Source organism: Mobula birostris, chromosome 2 (genome assembly GCF_030028105.1).
Source record: "Mobula birostris isolate sMobBir1 chromosome 2, sMobBir1.hap1, whole genome shotgun sequence".
Taxonomy (NCBI): Eukaryota; Metazoa; Chordata; class Chondrichthyes; order Myliobatiformes; family Myliobatidae; genus Mobula; species Mobula birostris.
Window position 1 is genome coordinate 134,629,217 of NC_092371.1, and position 18,666 is coordinate 134,647,882.

At 42.9% G+C, this 18,666-nt stretch overlaps 1 protein-coding gene across 1 annotated transcript in view; it reads right to left on the bottom strand.

Moving 5' to 3' along the window:
* The window catches only part of LOC140210924 (dynein axonemal heavy chain 8-like), a 504,855-nt gene that overhangs the window by 291,678 nt on the left and 194,511 nt on the right, over window positions 1–18,666 (bottom strand). The window contains exons 26-28 of the mRNA XM_072280194.1: window positions 16,983–17,087; window positions 15,007–15,120; window positions 11,270–11,332 (exon numbers count right to left, since the gene is read on the bottom strand). Coding sequence (XP_072136295.1) covers window positions 11,270–11,332; window positions 15,007–15,120; window positions 16,983–17,087 — 282 coding nt within the window. The remainder of the gene's footprint in view (window positions 1–11,269; window positions 11,333–15,006; window positions 15,121–16,982; window positions 17,088–18,666) is intronic.

The window sequence follows — 18,666 nt, forward strand, 5'->3', positions numbered from 1 at the left end:
TTATGACACAAAAATCAAAGTAGAATACACTCTAGGCAGTGACAGACTGAAGAGCTATGAGTCCCAGAGCAATCTGATATCCTCATAATTAATTCACAGAAGGGTTATGCTGAACATACATAGATGTAGTCAGTAAGAAAGAAAGCTCAGATTATTATTGTTTATTGCTAAGAGCATGGAATACATATCTAGAGAGGTTATGCTTTAGTTATATTTTTCATTTGTGAGACTAAAGGACAGTGCACAGTACTAGTCCCTTTATTTAAAGAAGGATGCAAATATATTGAAAACAGTTCAAAGAAGGTTTACTAAACTAAAGCATTAGGCATGAATGCTTCATAAGAAAAGGCTTGCATCTGCTTATCTTTAGTAAACTGAGACTTGATTGAAATATATAATCTCTTGAGGCTGGTTAGGAGATAATGCACCTTGACGGAGAATCTAGAATTATGGGCCATTGTCACCAATATAACACGGATTTCTTGCAAAGTGAAAAAGGTTACCGAAGATTACAGATGTAGATGAATATAACTGTAGGAGATAGGATGTCACATAGCAACTACATAAGATGTTGGTGAGATAACACTTGAGACCACCTGGGCAAGAAGAACTGGGTCATTCTGCTTGCCTGGCTATGGGAAGGATGTCATTGAACGAGAAAGGCTGCAGAAAAGGTATATGAGAATGTAACTAGGACAGGAGGGCTTCACTTATCAGGAAAGGTTGGTTACACTTGGATTTTTTCCAGGCAACACAGGAGGCTGAGGGGTGACCTTACAGAGGTGTCTAAAATCATCTATGGAGAGAAATAGGCAGTTGACATTTCCGATTGAGACTCTTCATCTGTCCATTTCCTTCCACGGATACTACCTAACCTGTTTCTGGTACTTGCTGAAGATTCCAGCATTTGCAGTCTCTTGTGTCTCTCACCAGGATGTGAGATAGGGTACATAGTTAAATTTTGTAGTCCAAAATTAAATTTATTATCAGAAAATATACATGTCACCACATACAACCCTGAGATTCTTTATCTGCAGGCATACGTAGCACATCTATAGAACAGTAACTCTAAACAGGATCTGTAAACTGTAAACCAACTGTGCAAATATAGATAATAAATAAATAACAATAAATAATTAGCATGAAATCTCAGCTAGCGTTTGCCAGAAGGCATGTAGGAAACTCAGCTGGAAGATGATTCTGTGGTCTGATGAAACCAAAATTGAGTTTTTTGGCTATCAGACTAAACGCTATGTTTGGCGTAATCCAAACACTGCACATTATCAAAAACACACCATCCCTACCGTGAAGCATGGTGGTGGCTGCTTCATGCTGTGGGAATGCTTCACTGCAGCAGGACCTGGAAGGCTTGTGAAGGTAGAGGGTAAAATGAATGCAGCAAAATACAGGGAACTCCTGGAGGAAAACCTGGTGCAATCTGCAAGAGAACTGCAACTTGGGAGAAGATTTGTTTTCCACCAAGACAATGGCCCCAAGCATAAAGCCAAAGCTACACAGGAATGGCTTAAAAACAGCAAAGTTGATGTCCTGGAGTGGCCAAGTCAGAGTCCAGACCTCAATCCAATTGAGAATATGTGGCTAGACTCGAAAAGGGCTATTCACTCACAATTTCCAAGCAATCTGACAGAGCTTGAGCAGTTTTGTAAAGAAGAATGAGGAAACATTGCAGTGTCCAGATATGCAAAGCTGTTAGAGACCTACCCACACAGACTCAAGGCTGTAATTGCTGCCAAAGGTGCATCTACTAAATACTGACTTGAAGGGGGTGAGTAATTATGCAATCAATTATCTAGTTTAATGTAATAAATTTAGACCAATTTGTAGAAATTTGTTTTCACTTTGACATGAAAGAGTCTTTTTCTGTTGATCAATGTCAAGAAAAGCCAGTTAAATCCACAGTGATTCAATGTTGTAAAACAATAAAACATGAAAACTTCTAAGGGTGTGAATATTTTTTATAGGCACTGTAAGTGCCACTGGGCGATAGTCACCTAGACTGGTTACCATGCCCTTCTTGGGCACCGGTACAACTGAAGCTTGCATGAAGCAGATGGTAACACACACTGACGGAGTGAGAGGTTGAAGATATCAGTGAACACACCAGCCAGTTAGTCAGCACAGCTCTTCAGTACTCAGCCAGGCACTCTGTCTGGACTAGATGCTTCCCTTGAATTCACTTTTCTGAAGGCAGCCCACACATCATCTTCAGATACTGAGACCACAGGATCATCGGGAGATGGTCCCTCCCTGTTCTGATGATCAAAACGAGCACAGAAAGTATTGAGTTCCTCTGGAAGCAAAGCTCTGCTGTCCCCTATGCCGTAAGATTTAACTCTGTAGGAGGTTATGGGGCATTCAAACCCTGCCACAGCTGTCCAGCATCCCTCGTTGATTCCAGTCTAGTCTAGAATCTCCACTTTTCCCAAGAGATGGCTTTCTGGAGGTCAAACTGCACTTCTTGTGGCACTCTTGATCTCCAGACTTGAATGCCTCGGATCTGGCTCTCAGCAAATTCTGGATTTTATCTAGGGCTTCTGATTAGGATAAACCCTGAGTGATTTTGTGGGGACACACTCATTGACAGCTGTTTAAATAAAGTCTGTGAAGATCCTGGTGGAGTCATTCAGGTCCTCAGATGAGTTCTTGAACATGGCCCAGTCCACTGACTCAAGGCAATCCTGTAACTGTTCTTCTCCCTCTCATGACCACATCTTAGTTGTCTTGATCTCTGGAGCCTCACATTTTAGGCTCTGTCTGTATGCAGGTAGCAGGAGTACAGACAAATGGACCGATTTACCAAAATGCAGTCTGGGAAAGGAACGATAGGCATTCCTTATCATAGTGTCGCAGTGATCTAGTGTGTTGGGATCTCTGGTGCAACAGATTAGGTGCTAGTGATAATGAGGCAAGGTTTTCTTCAGACAGGACCTGGTTAAAGTCACTGATTACAATTTGAAATGCATCCGGATGAGCTGGTTCTTGTTTACAGACAATATTGTGTGGCTTTGTGAGGGCTTGATTACAATCGCCCGCTGGTGGTATGTAAACTGTAGTCAGGATCACGAATGAGAACTCTCGAGGTCTACATTTAATCATTAGTTGTTCTAAGTCAGGGGAACAAGAAGTTGACACAACCCCAATGTCTGTGTACCAATGAGAATTGACTAAAAAGCACACACCACCACCTCTTTCCTTATCAGAGTTCACGATTCGGTCCATCTGAAAATCACAAAACCTTCCAATCATACCACTGCATCCAGTGTATCCACTTTTAACCAAGTTTCAGTGCCACAAACAACTGAGATCTGCTTCATCTGTCTCTGACACAGCAGCCTTGCCCTGAGGTCACCGAACTTATTTTCTAGCGACTACATTTTCACCAACAGGATTCTACAGCCTCCATCAGCTCTTCTGACAGATTATTCAAAATATTCATCACCATCTTTATGAAAATTTACCCCGCAAATCTTATTTAAATTCCTTCCCTCTCACCCTCCATTATAGATTCACTTACTCTAGGAAAAAGACTCTGATTATCTATGCTCCTCATAGTTTTATAAACACCTACAAGGTTGTTGTAGGGTTGTTCACTGAGCCTTGAGGTTTGGTCGCAAACATTTCATCACCAGTCAAGATGACATCATGAATGCACAACTTGAGGGTTGTTACTGCTGAGAGCTCACATTTATATTGGTCTGACTCAGTATTCTGATTGGTTGGCTATCCTGCTGGCTGCTTGTCTCTGCTGGGTCCTAGCAAACCGGATAGCTGAGTGATCTCCACCGGCCCACATCCCTGGTTATTGATCACTGTGAGCATTGGTTCTTCAGGTGAACTTCACTGGCCCGTATCCCTGGTTATCGATCGTTGTGAGCATTGGTTCCTCAGTGATCTCCACTGGCCCATATCCCTGGTTATTGATCACTGTGAGCATTGGTTCCTCAGTGATCTCCACTGGTCCTGTCCCTGGTTATCGATCGTTGTGAGCATTGGTTCCTCAGTGATCTCCACTGGCCCATATCCTTGGTTATTGATCACTGTGAGCATTGGTTCTTCAGTGAACTTCACTGGCCCTGTCCCTGGTTATCAATCGCCATGAGCATCGGTTCCTCAGTGATCTCCACTGGCCCATATCCTTGGTTATTGATCACTATGAGCATTGATTCCTCAGTGATCTCCACTGGCCCCGTCCCTAGTTATTGATCACTGTGAATGTTGGTTCCTCAGTGAACTTCACTGGCCCGTATGCCTGGTTATTGATCACTATGAGCATTGGTTCCTCAGTGATCTCCACTGGCCCTGTCCCTGGTTATTGATCGCTGTGAACAGTGGTTCCTCAGTGATCTCCACTGGCCCGTATGCCTGGTTATTGATCGCTGTGAGCATTGGTTCTTCAGGTGTCCGTGGCTCACTCTCGGCTCTAATCCTGCAGATGCACAGGTACGTAAATTGCGAACAGATCTATATGCTTGTTGAAGAGTCTACCATTGAGAACCAGGCCTCAAAGAATTCTTTTGGTTTCCTACTTTGTGCCACTGCCAGGATTTTTGCAGTTTCTGAGATGAACTTGTGTTAGAACATAGAACATAGAATAGTACAGCACAGTACAGGCACTTCGGCCCGCAATATTGTGCCAACCCTCAAACCCTGCCTCCCATATAAGCCCCCATTTTAAATTCCTCCATATACCTGTCTAGTAGTCTCTTAAACTTCACTAGTGTATCTGCCTCCACCACTGACTCAGGCAGTGCATTCCATGCACCAACCACTCTCTGAGTAAAAAAACCTCCTCTGATATCCCCCTTGAACTTCCCACCCCTTATCTTAAAGCCATGTCCTCTTGTATTGAGCAGTGGTGCCCTGGGGAAGAGGCGCTGGCTATCCACTCTACCTATTCCTCTTATTATCTTGTACACCTCTATCATGTCTCCTCTCATCCTCCTTCTCTCCAAAGAGTAAAGCCCTAGCTCCCTTAATCTCTGATCATAATGCATACTTTCTAAACCAGGCAGCATCCTGGTAAATCTCCTCTGTACCCTTTCCAATGCTTCCGCATCCTTCCTATAGTGAGGTGACCAGAACTGGACACAGTACTCCAAGTGTGGCCTAACCAGAGTTTTATAGAGCTGCATCATTACATCGCGACTCTTAAACTCTATCCCTCGACTTATGAAAGCTAACACCCCATAAGCTTTCTTAACTACCCTATCCACCTGTGAGGCAACTTTCAGAGATCTGTGGACATGTACCCCGAGATCCCTCTGCTCTTCCACACTACCAAGTATCCTGCCATTTACTTTGTACTCTGCCTTGGAGTTTGTCCTTCCAAAGTGTACCACTTCACACTTCTCCGGGTTGAACTCCATCTGCCACTTCTCAGCCCACTCCTGCATCCTATCAATGTCTCTCTGCAATCTTTGACAGTCCTCTACACTATCCACACCACAAACCTTTGTGTCGTCTGCAAACTTGCCAACCTACCATTCTACCCCCACATCCAGGTCGTTAATAAAAATCACGAAAAGTAGAGGTCCCAGAACAGACCCTTGTGGGATACCACTAGTCACAATCCTCCAATCTGAATGTACTCCCTCCAGCACCACCCTCTGCCTTCTGCAGGCAAGCCAATTCTGAATCCACCTGGCCAAACTTCCCTGGATCCCATGCCTTCTAACTTTCTGAATAAGCCTACCGTGTGGAACCTTGTCAAATGCCTTACTAAAATCCATGTAGATCACATCCACTGCACTACCCTCATCTATATGCCTGGTCACCTCCTCAAAGAACTCTATCAGGCTTGTTAGACATGATCTGCCCTTCACAAAGCCATGCTGACTGTCCCTGATCAGACCATGATTTTCTAAATGCCTATAGATCCTATCTCTAAGAATCTTCTCCGACAGCTTTCCCACCAGAGACGTAAGGCTCACTGGTCTATAATTACCCGGACTATCCCTACTACCTTTTTTGAACAAGGGAACAACATTCGCCTCCCTCCAATCCTCCGGTACCATTCCCGTCGACAACAAGGACATAAAGATCCTAGCTAGAACATCAGCAATCTCTTCTCTCGCCTCGTGGAGCAGCCTGGGGAATATTCTGTCAGGCCCCGGGGACTTATCTGTCCTAATGTATTTTAATAACTCCAACACCTCCTCTCCCTTAATATCAACCTCACTCGTATTGTCCTCACCGTCATCAAGTTCCCTCTCATTGGTGAATACCGAAGAGAAGTATTCATTGAGGACTTCGCTCACTTCCACAGCCTCCAGGCACATCTTCCCACCTTTATCTCTAATCGGTCCTACCTTCACTCCTGTCATCCTTTTTTTCCTCACATAATTGAAGAATGCCTTGGGGTTTTCCTTTACCCTACTCGCCAAGGCCTTCTCATGCCCCTTTCTTGCTCTCCTCAGCCCCTTCTTAAGCTCCTTTCTTGCTACCCTATATTCCTCAATAGACCCATCTGATCCTTGCTTCCTAAACCTCATGTATGCTGCCTTCTTCCACCTGACTAGATTTTCCACCTCACTTGTCACCCATGGTTCCTTCACCCTACCATTCTTTATCTTCCTCACCGGGGCAAATTTATCCCCAACATCCCGCAAGAGATCTCTAAACATCGACCACATGTCCATAGTACATTTCCCTGCAAAAACATCATCCAATTCACACCCGCAAGTTCTAGCCTTATAGCCTCATAATTTGCCTTTCCCCAATTAAAAATTTTCCTGTCCTCTGATTCTATCCTTTTCCATGATAATGCTAAAGGCCAGGGAGCGATGGTCACTGTCCCCCAGATGCTCACCCACTGAGAGATCTGTGACCTGACCTGGTTCATTACCTAGTACTAAATCTAGTATGGCATTCCCCCTGGTCGGCCTGTCCACATACTGTGACAGGAATCCGTCCTGGACATACTTAACAAACTCTGCCCTATCTAAACCCTTGGAACTAATCATGTGCCAATCAATATTAGGGAAGTTAAAGTCACCCATAACAACCCTGTTATTTTTGCACCTTTCCAAAATCTGCCTCCCAATCTGCTCCTCTGTATCTCTGCTGCTACCACGGGGCCTATAGAATACCCCCAATAGAGTAACTGCTCCCTTCCTGTTCCTGACTTCCACCCATATTGACTCAAAAGAGGATCCTGCTACATTACCCACCCTCTCTGTAGCTGTAATAGTATCCCTGACCAGTAATGCCACCCCTCCTCCCCTTTTTCTGCCCTCTCTATCCCTTTTAAAGCACTAAAATACAGGAATATTGAGAATCCATTCCTGCCCTGGTGCCAGACAAGTCTCTGTAATGGCCACTACATCATAATTCCACGTATGTATCCAAGCTCTCAGTTCATCACCTTTGTTCCTGATGCTTCTTGCATTGAGGTACACACATTTCAGCCCTTCTACCTTACTGTCTTTACACCATTTATTCTGCTTCTCTTTCCTCAAAGCCTCTCTGTATGTTAGATCTGCTTTACTCCATGCACTTCTTTCACTGCTCTATCGCTCTGGGTCCCATCCCCTTTGCAAATTAGTTTAAACCCTCCCGAACCATGCTAGCAAACCTACCTGCAAGGATATTGCTTCCCCTCGAGTTCAGGTGCAACCCATCCAACCTGTACAGGTCCCACCTTCCCCAGAAGAAATCCCAATGATTTAAAAATCTAAAACCCTGCTCCCTGCACCAACTCCTCAGCCACGCATTCAACTGCCATCTCCTCCAATTCTTACCATCACTGTCACGTAGCACTGGCAGCAATCCAGAGAACGCCACCCTTGAGGTCCTGTTCTTCAGCCTTCTGCCTAGTTCCCGAAACTCACACTTCAGGACCTCATCCCTCTTCCTGCCTATGTCGTTGGTCCCAACATGTATCACGACTTCTGGTTGCTTTCCCTCTCGTACCAGGATGTCGTGCACCCGGTCAGTGACATCCCGGACCCTGGCACCCAGGAGGCAACAAACCATGCGGGTGTCCTTCTCACATCCACAAAATCTCCTGTCTGCTCCCCTGACTATAGAGTCTCCAATGACGACAGCTCTCCTCTTCTCCGTCCCACCCTTCTGCACCACAGGGTCAGACTCAGTGCCGGAGGCCCTGCCACCGTGGCTCACACCTGGTCGGTCGTCCCCACCAACAGTGTTTCTCTAGATTGTCATGTACTGAAATGAGTGATAGACGATGGTGTTCATGCAGTGATCATACATACATTCATGTATGGGCTGATGTTCATGCATTCACATTGATAGTGTTCTTCCCATCTGTCCTACATATTGTTTGGGGCAGGCTCCTCATTAGATTTGGTATATTATGTTTGTTCTCTCCATGTGGGTTGTTGGATCTTTGGGTCTCAAGATGAGAATTCTGATGGTTGTACTGGGTTTGTGTGCTACCATTATTCACTGTGGTTGAAGCAGTAATGCGGTCATTTCAGAAATATTCCTGATGTATGGTAGGGTTAACTTCTTTCATGTCTGTTCATTAGGAGTTAGAAGGCTATTTCTTCTGATGAAGTTGTTTAGATGGTCAAGTGTGAATACTTTGAAAAGTGATTTTCATCTTTAGGTCTGCACTACTGCGGTGTGTTTCCACTCGGTTAAATAGCATTTGAGCGCAACTTCGTTTGGTAGCAGTTGAGGTGATAGCGGTGAAAATTAAGGATTTGGTCTGTATTCGTTCCTTTGTGTAAACCAATGTTTCCAAACTCCTCCTGATTAGCACCTGGGCATTGGTTGTTTGCTTCAACTTGCACAGGAAGGATAATACCATTGAATACGTTGCTAATTCAGTGTTGTATCTCTTTTATCTGGTTTTGTTTGAGTATGACAAATGTGACTTCAACATAGCGCACCCATAGTTTTGGTCTGATGATTGGTAATGTTGTCCACTCCAGTGTTTGCAGGACAGCTTCTGTGATGAGCCCAGAAAAAGGAGATCCCATTAGTGTTCCTTTCAGCTGTTTGTAGAGTTGTCCGCTAAACTTGAAGTATGATGTTAAGCAAAAGTTCAATAGTTCGCATATACTCCCGGGTCTCATCGACTGGGTAGTCTGTTGTTGGTTTTTAAGTAGCTTGCGTATGGTTTCTTTTGCTAAATTATAGTTGATTGACGTGAAGAGTGTGGTGGCATTGAACGAGACCATAATATCATCATTGTCCAGCTGGATGTTCTGCAGCTTCTGTAGAGACTATTGTGCGTTGTTTATTGAATATTTCAACTGAGTAGTAAGATGCTTCAAGCGTTTCCACAGTTCTTTCATCAGTTTGTAGGCTGGGGTTCCAGGCAGTGAAATGATGGGTCAGAGGGAAATGCCATCTTTGTGGAGCTTCGGAATTCTGCAATGTTCACATCATCTGCTTTCACTCTGAGATGCTCCTGTGTGGCTTCCAGCTTGCATAGGTTGTGTTGATCTGACTGGCCAGTACTCAGGTTGGATTATTGTCAATTGGTCAATATATGGTACTGTCTCTGAGTAATGCTGTGGTGCTTTTGATGTAGTCGGCTTTGTCTAGCTTGAGAGCCATGAGTCCTTTGTCTTCTGGCAGTATTACAATGCAATTTACAAACCTATACGTCTGCGGGATTGGGGTCGAGGGGTGAGTCGCAGGCACCCAACAATCACTGCGATAGATAACCCGGGATACAGGCCAGTGGAGATCACTCAGCTATCCAGCTGGCATGACAGCTAACCAATCACATCAATGAGTCAGACCAATATAAACATGAGCACTTGGCAGAAACAACACTTAATTGCACACTGATGATGGTACACTGACTGGTGATGAAACATTTGCAACCTAACCTCCAGGCTTGGCGAACAACCCTACAAACAAGCAGTCAACCAATGCTACCAATCCTCTCTCTCATTTCCAACCCATAAGACTGCCCCTCAACCTTCAATGAGATTATCCAATCTCTTCTTACAACTCTAGCCTTCCTTTCCAGTCAACATCTTACTGAATCTCTATTTCATTCTCACTATTCCTACCACATCCTTCCTATAATGTGATGACTAGAATTGTACACAATATTCTAAATGCATTCTTACCAATATTTTGTACAACTGCAACATGATGTCCCAACTCTAATGCTCAAACCTTAGCTTATGAAGGCAAGTTTATCAAATGTCTTTTCTGACCACCCCAGCCACCTGTGCCAACATTTTCATGGAGCTACGAACTGTATATCAACACTCCTGACATCCTTGCCATTTACTGTCTATGCCCTGTTCGCTTTTGACATCCCAAAATGCAATATCCCATATGCACACAGTGGCCTCATTATTAGGTACAGGAGTGGAACCCGGTGTGGTCTTCGGCTGCTGCAGCCCATCCATTTCAAGATTCAACATGTTGTGCATTCAGAGATGCTCTTCTACACAACACTGTGGTAACATGTAGCTATTTGAGTTACTCTCTCCTCCTTGTCAGCTTAAAGCAGTCTTGTTATTCTCCTCTTACCTCTCTCATTAACAAAGCATTTTCACCCACAAAACTGCCACTTACTGGATGCTTTTCACACCATTCCCTGCAAACTCTAGAGACTGTTGTGCGTGAAAATCCCAGGAGATCAACAGTTTCTGAGATACTCAAGCCACTCTGCCTGGCACCAATTATCATTCCACAGTCAAAATCACTTAGATCACATTTCTTCCCCCTTCTGATGTTTGGTCTGAACAACAACTGAACCTCTTGAAGTCTGCATGCTTTTATGCATTGAGTTGCTGCCACATGATTGGCTGATTAGATATTTGCATTAACAAGCAGGTTTACAAGTTTACCCAATAAAGTGACCACTGAGAGTATGTCTGGACTAAATCCCATCCACCCAACTTTCCATCTAATCCACAGCCCACTGTACCTTTAAACAACTTTCTTTAATACCGATGACTTCAGCAATTTTCATGTTGTCTTCAAACATACTATTTGTACTCCTAGAAGAGCTACTGGATTCATAAATAAGAATGCATGAAGTTCATGACAGTACAAAAAGCAGGAATGACTTCAACCTTCCAAGGAAAGCTGGCAGCAGTAAACAGGAAATAATGGAAAATCATTCTTAACAAGGAAAACCATAGCAGTGTAACATATCTACATATAAAGATCTAAGAGACTGCAGATACTGCAATCTGAAGCCAAAGGAAAAGTTGCTGAAGGAACTCAGCAGGTGAGGCAGCGTCTGTACAGGCAAAGGTACAGTTGCCATTTCAGTCAAGAACCCTACATTAGGACATTGAATTACCTGAAAGATTTGCAATCTGGTACTGGCTTCTGCGGGTGCAATGCCTGGAACCATAGGACCTTCCTGAAATAAAAGAAGTACCAATTTTCAAAGAATTATCTATTTATAATATTCAAGAAAATATCAAGTCACATGAATTAAGAAACAGGAGTAGGAATGAGCTAGTGTGCTCTTAAAATCTATTTTGCCATTCAACAACAGGGGTTTAAATATCCCTACCAATTTTACAAGAGGTTTAGCATCAAAGATTTTAAGACATGCACAGATGTTGTCAACAGTCTCAAAAGCAAAATAGCAACATAGAAACATAAGCAACAGAAATAAGAGTTATATAGAAACTGGTCTTTTGTTCTATCATATCTCTGCTGACCATAATCCCACATGGTCCATAGCCATCTTAGTAAGTTAAATGCTTACCTGCATACTTCTTAAATATTATGAGAGTGTCTGATTCCACCAGCCACTCAGGAAGTGCATTCCAGATTCCAAGCACTCACTGGATGATAAAGTTCCTCCTCAGATCCACTTTAAACCTTGCACCCTAAATTTATGTACCGCCTGCTTTAGAGAACTCTACCATCTCTCCTACCTACGCCCTCATTGTAGATTAGCTCTATCAGGTTCTCCCTCAGGGTCCTCTGCTGCAAGGAACAAAAATCCAGCCTATCTAGTCTCTCTTCAAAACATTCCATCGGAAGCAACATCCTGGTGAGTTTCCTCTCCAGTGCAATCATATCCACAACTGTGCACAAGACTCTTAACTATGACCTAACCATTATTTTATGAATTTGTATCATAAACTCCCTCATATTCAATGCCTCAGCTCATAAAGTATTCCGTATGCTTCTTCATCATCATATCTCACTGTACAGGTTTACCCCGCCATCTGAAGATAGAGCGTTCCTATGAAATGGTTCTTAAGCTGGAAAGTCATAAAGCGAAGAAGCAATTACCATTTTATATGGGAAAAATTTGTGAGCGTTCATAGCCCCAAAGATAACCTACCAAATCATGCCAAATAACACATAAAACCTAAAATAACAGTAACATATAGTAAAAAAGAGGACTGCGTGTCCTCATAATCTAATCTAATCTAATCTAAAAGCACGATAAAAGGCATCCATTAGTCTTGCGAGACCATGGATCTGTGCCTGGAAAGTCTTCACTCTACAGGGCGTAGGCCTGGGCAAGGTTATATGGAAGACTGGCAGTTGTCCATGCTGCAAGTCTCACCTCTCCACGACACCGATGTCGTCCAAGGAAAGGGCATTAGGACCCATACAGCTTGGCATCAGTGTCGTCGCAGAGCACTGTGTGATTAAGTGCCTTATTCAAGGACACAACACGCTGCCTCAGCCAAGGCTCGAACTCACGACCTGCAGATCTCCAGTCGAACCCTAACCACTTGGCCCCGTAAATGTTGGCCCAGATCAGAGGCAACGCAATCGGCAATCGCCTCTGATCTGGGCCGACATTTACATGCCGGGCGGCACCTAATTAATTAGCTTGTTTATTTCGGCTTTTTTTCTTAAAGATGTGCTGGGTGCGTCCCGGCTACCGCTGCATTCTCCGCGAATCGGTACCTGTCTGCGACCCGGGGGTTGGGGTGGTGGAACATTGAGGTGTCATCTGTTTCCATCAGGGCAGGCAGGTCATCTTCTTCTACGTCTGCCTGCCTCGATGTCGAAGGTCGAGGTTTGTCGTCTACTGTGGCTGATGTGGAAGGCTTGAAAAATGACAGTATGCTTGACTGCTTAGCCTTGCGCATTTTTCTATCATACAGTTTTTTGTAAGCGCTCAAACCATCCTGCAAATATGCCCTAAACCGACGTACCCTTTCAAAATTAAAGTCGTACTTTTCTGCAATCATTGCAGCGAAAATCTCACACAATTGCTTCACGTTCAGTTCCTGGACGACTTTACTTTCGGTCCGTTCGCTACTGCATTCGGTTTCGATTGTTATCCTTTCCTCTTCCAATTGCATCAACTCTTCATCTATCAGTTCTTGGTCATGGGATGCCAAAATCTCTTCAACATCACCTTCGTCAACTTCCACAAGCCAAACTCACTTTGTCCTTGCTTCGTTCACCACGATCGAAACACTTAATTATGTCTAGTTTTACGTTAAGTGTAACACCCTTACGAGCTCTTTTAGCCTTTTCCAATACTTTAGAACTCATCTTGCTAACGGCTGCTCACAGACATGTGTTTAAGCAATGCCAGCTAGAATGCAGTTCCAAATCTGGGGGACAGCGGCTGCTCGGGGCGTGCGCTGCTTTTCCCTGCGCGCTGCCTTTTTTCGTATCAGTGAAAACACCTTCTGAAAGCGAAAACAGGGAACTAATGTAGATCTTTCATAACAGTGAGATTTCGTAAAGCAAACGTTCGAAAAGCGGGGGACACCTGTACTGCCATTTTCAGGGATCTTTGGACGTGTACACTAAAATCCCTTTGTTCCTAGGGTCATGGTGTCTCACATTATTAGACGGCCCAAAATATATCATGTTACACTTATCAGGATTAAATCCTTTCTACCACTTCCCTGCCCAACTTACCAGTTGATGAGTATCATCTATGGCTGACGTCTAAGTTGCAATTTACTAATTATAATTTATGCATTCACATCTGAGTTGTAAATGTATAAAATGGCAGTAAGGTTCCCAGGACTGATGTCTCTAGCATACTGCTTGTCACAAGTTTTCAATCACAAAGCAACTCTTTCCATCACCTCTGTCCCTCTCAAGCCAATTTTGCATACAATTTGCTGACTAGCCTTGGATCATACGGGCTTTAACCTTTTCGACAAGCTTTTCATGTGGAACCTTTTCAAAGTCCTCACTGAAGTCTATGTTAACTCTACTGCTCTCATCTACATATTTAGTTAGTTCATGAAAAATCTCAGTTCAGTAAGTCAGACTGGATCTCCCAACAATAAACCTGTGCTCACTATCCTTGATCAGTACCTATCCTTCCAACTGCAGATTTATCCTCTCGATTATACTTTTACCCCAATGATTTCCGTACTCGTTGTCCTATAATTATATTCTCACATTAAGGTACCAGATCTGATGTCTTCCAGCCACCTGGCACATCATCTGTGATCAGTAAATATTTAAATATCTTCATCAGAGTCTGAGCAATCTCCATTCTTATTAGACTGAGATTTTTTTAATACAGCTTCACTCTCTGTTCTTAAGTAATCATTGCACAGTGAAATGGTGATTATTATGACAACTATTTTGTGTTGGCGCTTGGCCAAGTGGTTAAGGCGTTCATCTAGTGATTTGAAGGTTGCTAGTTCGAGCCTTGGCTGAGGCAGCGTGTGTGTCCTTGAACAAGGCACTTAATCATACATTGCTCTGCGACGACACTGGTGCCAAGCTGTATGGGTCCTAATGTCCTTCCCTTGGACAAATATCGGTGGCGTGGAGAGGGGAGACTTGCAGCATGGTCTTCCATACAACCTTGCCCAGGCCTGCGCCCTGGAAACCTTCCAAGGCACAAATCCATGGTCTCATGAGACTAACGGATGCCTATATTTTAGACAGAGGTTTATGAAAATACTCATTCACTTAGGTAGGCAGTGAATTTGTTTAGTATTGAAGAAGGAACTGTATACATGTGTTGTAGGTGACTTATCCATGTGAAGGACTTAAGCCATATTTCAAAACCTGCGTAATTAGATGGACCAAACTGATTCTTTTGCGATTGACTAAAACCACATAATAATTGATTACCTTTTCATACTGTCGTCCATATTTGAGCACTTCCTTCTGGAAAAGATCCACTGCCTCTAGCAGGTCAGCCTTAAATTTGGGCTGGACTTGTACCAGATCATCTTGTACATTTCTCTGTTTAAAATAAAACAATTATACCACAGGATAATACCACTATTGCTATTATATAGCTAGCTGTTACTGTAACTTGGAGACAGTTAATAATTTAATATAGCTAGTCAAAATTGAAAAAGGAAATTTGTAAAAGTCAGTTTGGCTGAAGTCAATGGAACTGAATTTTCAAAAGAGGGTACATGCATAGTATTACCATATTGCAAGCCAATTATGGCATACTTCTACCCCAAGCCTATAGCAGTTGAAAGACATCTAAATTCAATAGTGCAGTTAATGTGTGGGCGATTAACACACTGAGACAAAATTCATGACAGTGATATTCACTGCATATCACTGGGCTTCATCCATCAGCTGGTAGCACCAGATGCAGCTGATTAACCACAACCTGAACTTCTGAAAGGTGACACGCTTTGTGGCTGATAATGGAAAGTCGTTCCACAGACTGACGGTCCGGTTGGTGAAGTCACTGGTAGCTCTGTGACTCCTGGTGCAGGCACATTCTGCCCTTTCAGGTGGATTATAAACTGAAATAAGAAGTTAGGTTCTGAGAAATTCATTTTGGGCGATTCTGTTCGGGGGGGGGGTGTTGTTAATCACGACTGGAATATAGGTGATAAGTGGCTAATACACGCAATTTCGTCTCTAAAAGGGTTTATCTAACGAATTTAATACTAAACACACAGCGCATATTTTCCTCGCATGAATATAGTGATAAGTCAATTATCAGGGGAGGATAGGGGAGCTTGAAGTAAGTGTTCAAGGAACTTCCAGTAGAAGTGGTTGAGGCAGGTTCAATATTATCATTTAAAGAAAAATTGGATAGGTATATGGACAGGAAAGGAAAGGAGGGTTATCAGCTGAGTGCAGGTCGGTGAGACTAGGTGAGAGTAGCGTTCGGCACGGACTAGAAGAGCCGAGATGGCCTGTTTCCGTGCTGTAATTGTTATATAGCTATATAAGTAAGTCAATAGCATCATAACATTTTAAGTAACGTTTGGATATTAAACACACAGCACATATTTTCCCCGTATGGACATATGAAATCATTGTAACACATCAATATCGCTGAATCAATGGGAGCCCTGGGCTTGTTTCCCCGCAACGAGACGGTCCTATTGAGGGGTGATGGGAGACAGCGATACTCGAAGGGGGTTCCTTATGTCCAGTCTATTCCGCAATTTAGTTTTTGTTGCATTCATTGCAGAAAACTCTGCTTCACAGAAAAGTGTTGGAAATGGAAGCAATGTTTTCAGTGCTTTTGTGGCTACCTCAGGATACTTACCCTTGACTTTGATCCAGAATGCTGGCAGAGGTGTTATGTCAAACATACTTTTCAGCCCGCCGTCATTTGCAAGCTCGAGGAGTTGATCTTCTTCCCGCGCTGACATGGATGACGCGTGGGTAATGACCTCGCATGCGTAATGGCTCAACAGTGGGCGTGACAGGGAATGAGGAAAGGTGCAACTGACTCATATCGCCAAATCATATCGTTTCCTCGCGGCCCAGTAGCACATGCTTTGCTGTCCGGTGGTTGGGGACCGCCAAGGTACTGTACCTATCAAGATTCCTCTGAAATGTTGCTATAGTTCCTGCCTCCACTATCTCCTCTGGCAGCCTATTCCAGATAAAAACTATGCTTTGTGTGAAAAGAAACCTCTCTGATCCCTTCTAAACCTTCCCTCTCTTACCTGAAACCCACATCCTCCAGGGAAAGATACTCAGACTATCTAACCTATTTGTGCCTCTCATTATTTTTCATACCTCTATGATGTTGTCTGTCAGACTCCTTCACTCTAGGGAAAACAGACACAGCCTATCTGATAACTTAAACTCTCCCAATTTGCACACAATACAATACTCACAGCTCTAACTTGCAGTTTGTTGAAGAAGTACCGAAGTGTGTCAGCCCCCTCAGCTTCCTCCTTTGAAATCTCCACGTCGTACTTATTCAGGATGCTATATGCTTCCTAGGAGTAAAATATAGATAAAATTCAGCTAAAACAATATTCGTATCTGTGTCATCGAAATGAATTACACATAAAAGGGATAAATTAAATTTATATTTTTTACAGATGCACCACATAAAGCATCCTAACCAGATCAGAATCAGAATCAGGTTTATTTTCACCAGCATGTGACATAAAATTTGTTAACTTAGCAGCAGCAGTTCAATGCAATACATAATCTAGCAGAGATACATCACAGATTGGGATGGCAACTGCTCTGCCTAATATGGCAAGAAGTTGCAGTGTTGTCAGTGCAGCTCTGTACATCGTGCAAACCAGCTTTTATTCCATTGATTATACACTTGCAGTTGCCTTGGAAAAGCAGCCAGTATATAAAGAACCTCTCCCACCCTGGTCGTTCTCTCTTCTCCCCTCAGCTGATGGACAGAAAACACAAAAGATTGAAAACACGTACCACCAGACTCAAGAACAGCTTCCATTTTGCTACCATCAGACCTTTTCATATGATAGAGATTCATTTATGATCTCTCATAAACCAATAGATCAAGAATTAAATATTTCCATCTACTATATTAATAATTAGCTTGGCCAATGTTAGAATATTTAATTGCTGGATGAAAAAAAAAGTATGTCCTCCTCTACCATCCTGCATACAACAATAAAATAATATCATTAACTATATCCTGAGCTTGAGGAGGCTAAAAAGAAATAAAATATTAAAGGAGTTTACAGGGACTAGTGTACACAGCTGATTGCACTAGACAGGCTGTAGGCTGAGTGCTGGGAAATATTAAAGATAGGTATTTGATTGTGGCTCAAAGGCCTTGATTTCATGCTGAATGACTCCATCACAATGAAACAGGACTATAAATTATGTTTTTGATGAACAGATAAATGATTAGGATGAATTATTTATTTCCATGGCATAACTTATTTATAATTTATTTAATACCTTACAAGATGTCAGCTCCAAATGCTTCATTTAACCATATTTGAGGTTTACTGACTAATACAGTGCAAGAGAAAGGACATCTAGCCTATATGTGCACTAATTTATACATGTCCAGCATTATGCATGACTTCTGTCATGAACTGTGATCAAATTGTAGGCACCCCATATCTTCATGCTTATTGACTTATGCATTTTCCTCTTGCAAAACAGGGATGTTTTTAGAATACGTGTTCATTGCTGTTGGAACACAGGTACTTTTTTTCATGGATCTCCCTGTGGGACACAAGACCCCACTTTTATTTCTGCGACTGAAGTTAGCTTTCCTGAATGGCACGATTGTGACTTTGATAAATGAGTTAGCATGGATTCTTCTTTCCAGAAGAGTAAAACAAACATAAAAAACATAAGAAATGGCTGCAGACATAGGCTATTTGTGCAAAAAAAGACCATTTCCTTGCTGTATAATTCTAGGACTTGATGAATAGCATATTTAGCCTTCACATCTGTTCCACCAGCCAAGAATCTTGTAGCTGTTCATTCACATAGAGTAATTGGTCACAGTGTCTAGATACAGATAAAAGCTTTTACTTGCATAACGTTCAGGGATATCAACCAATACATGAGTAA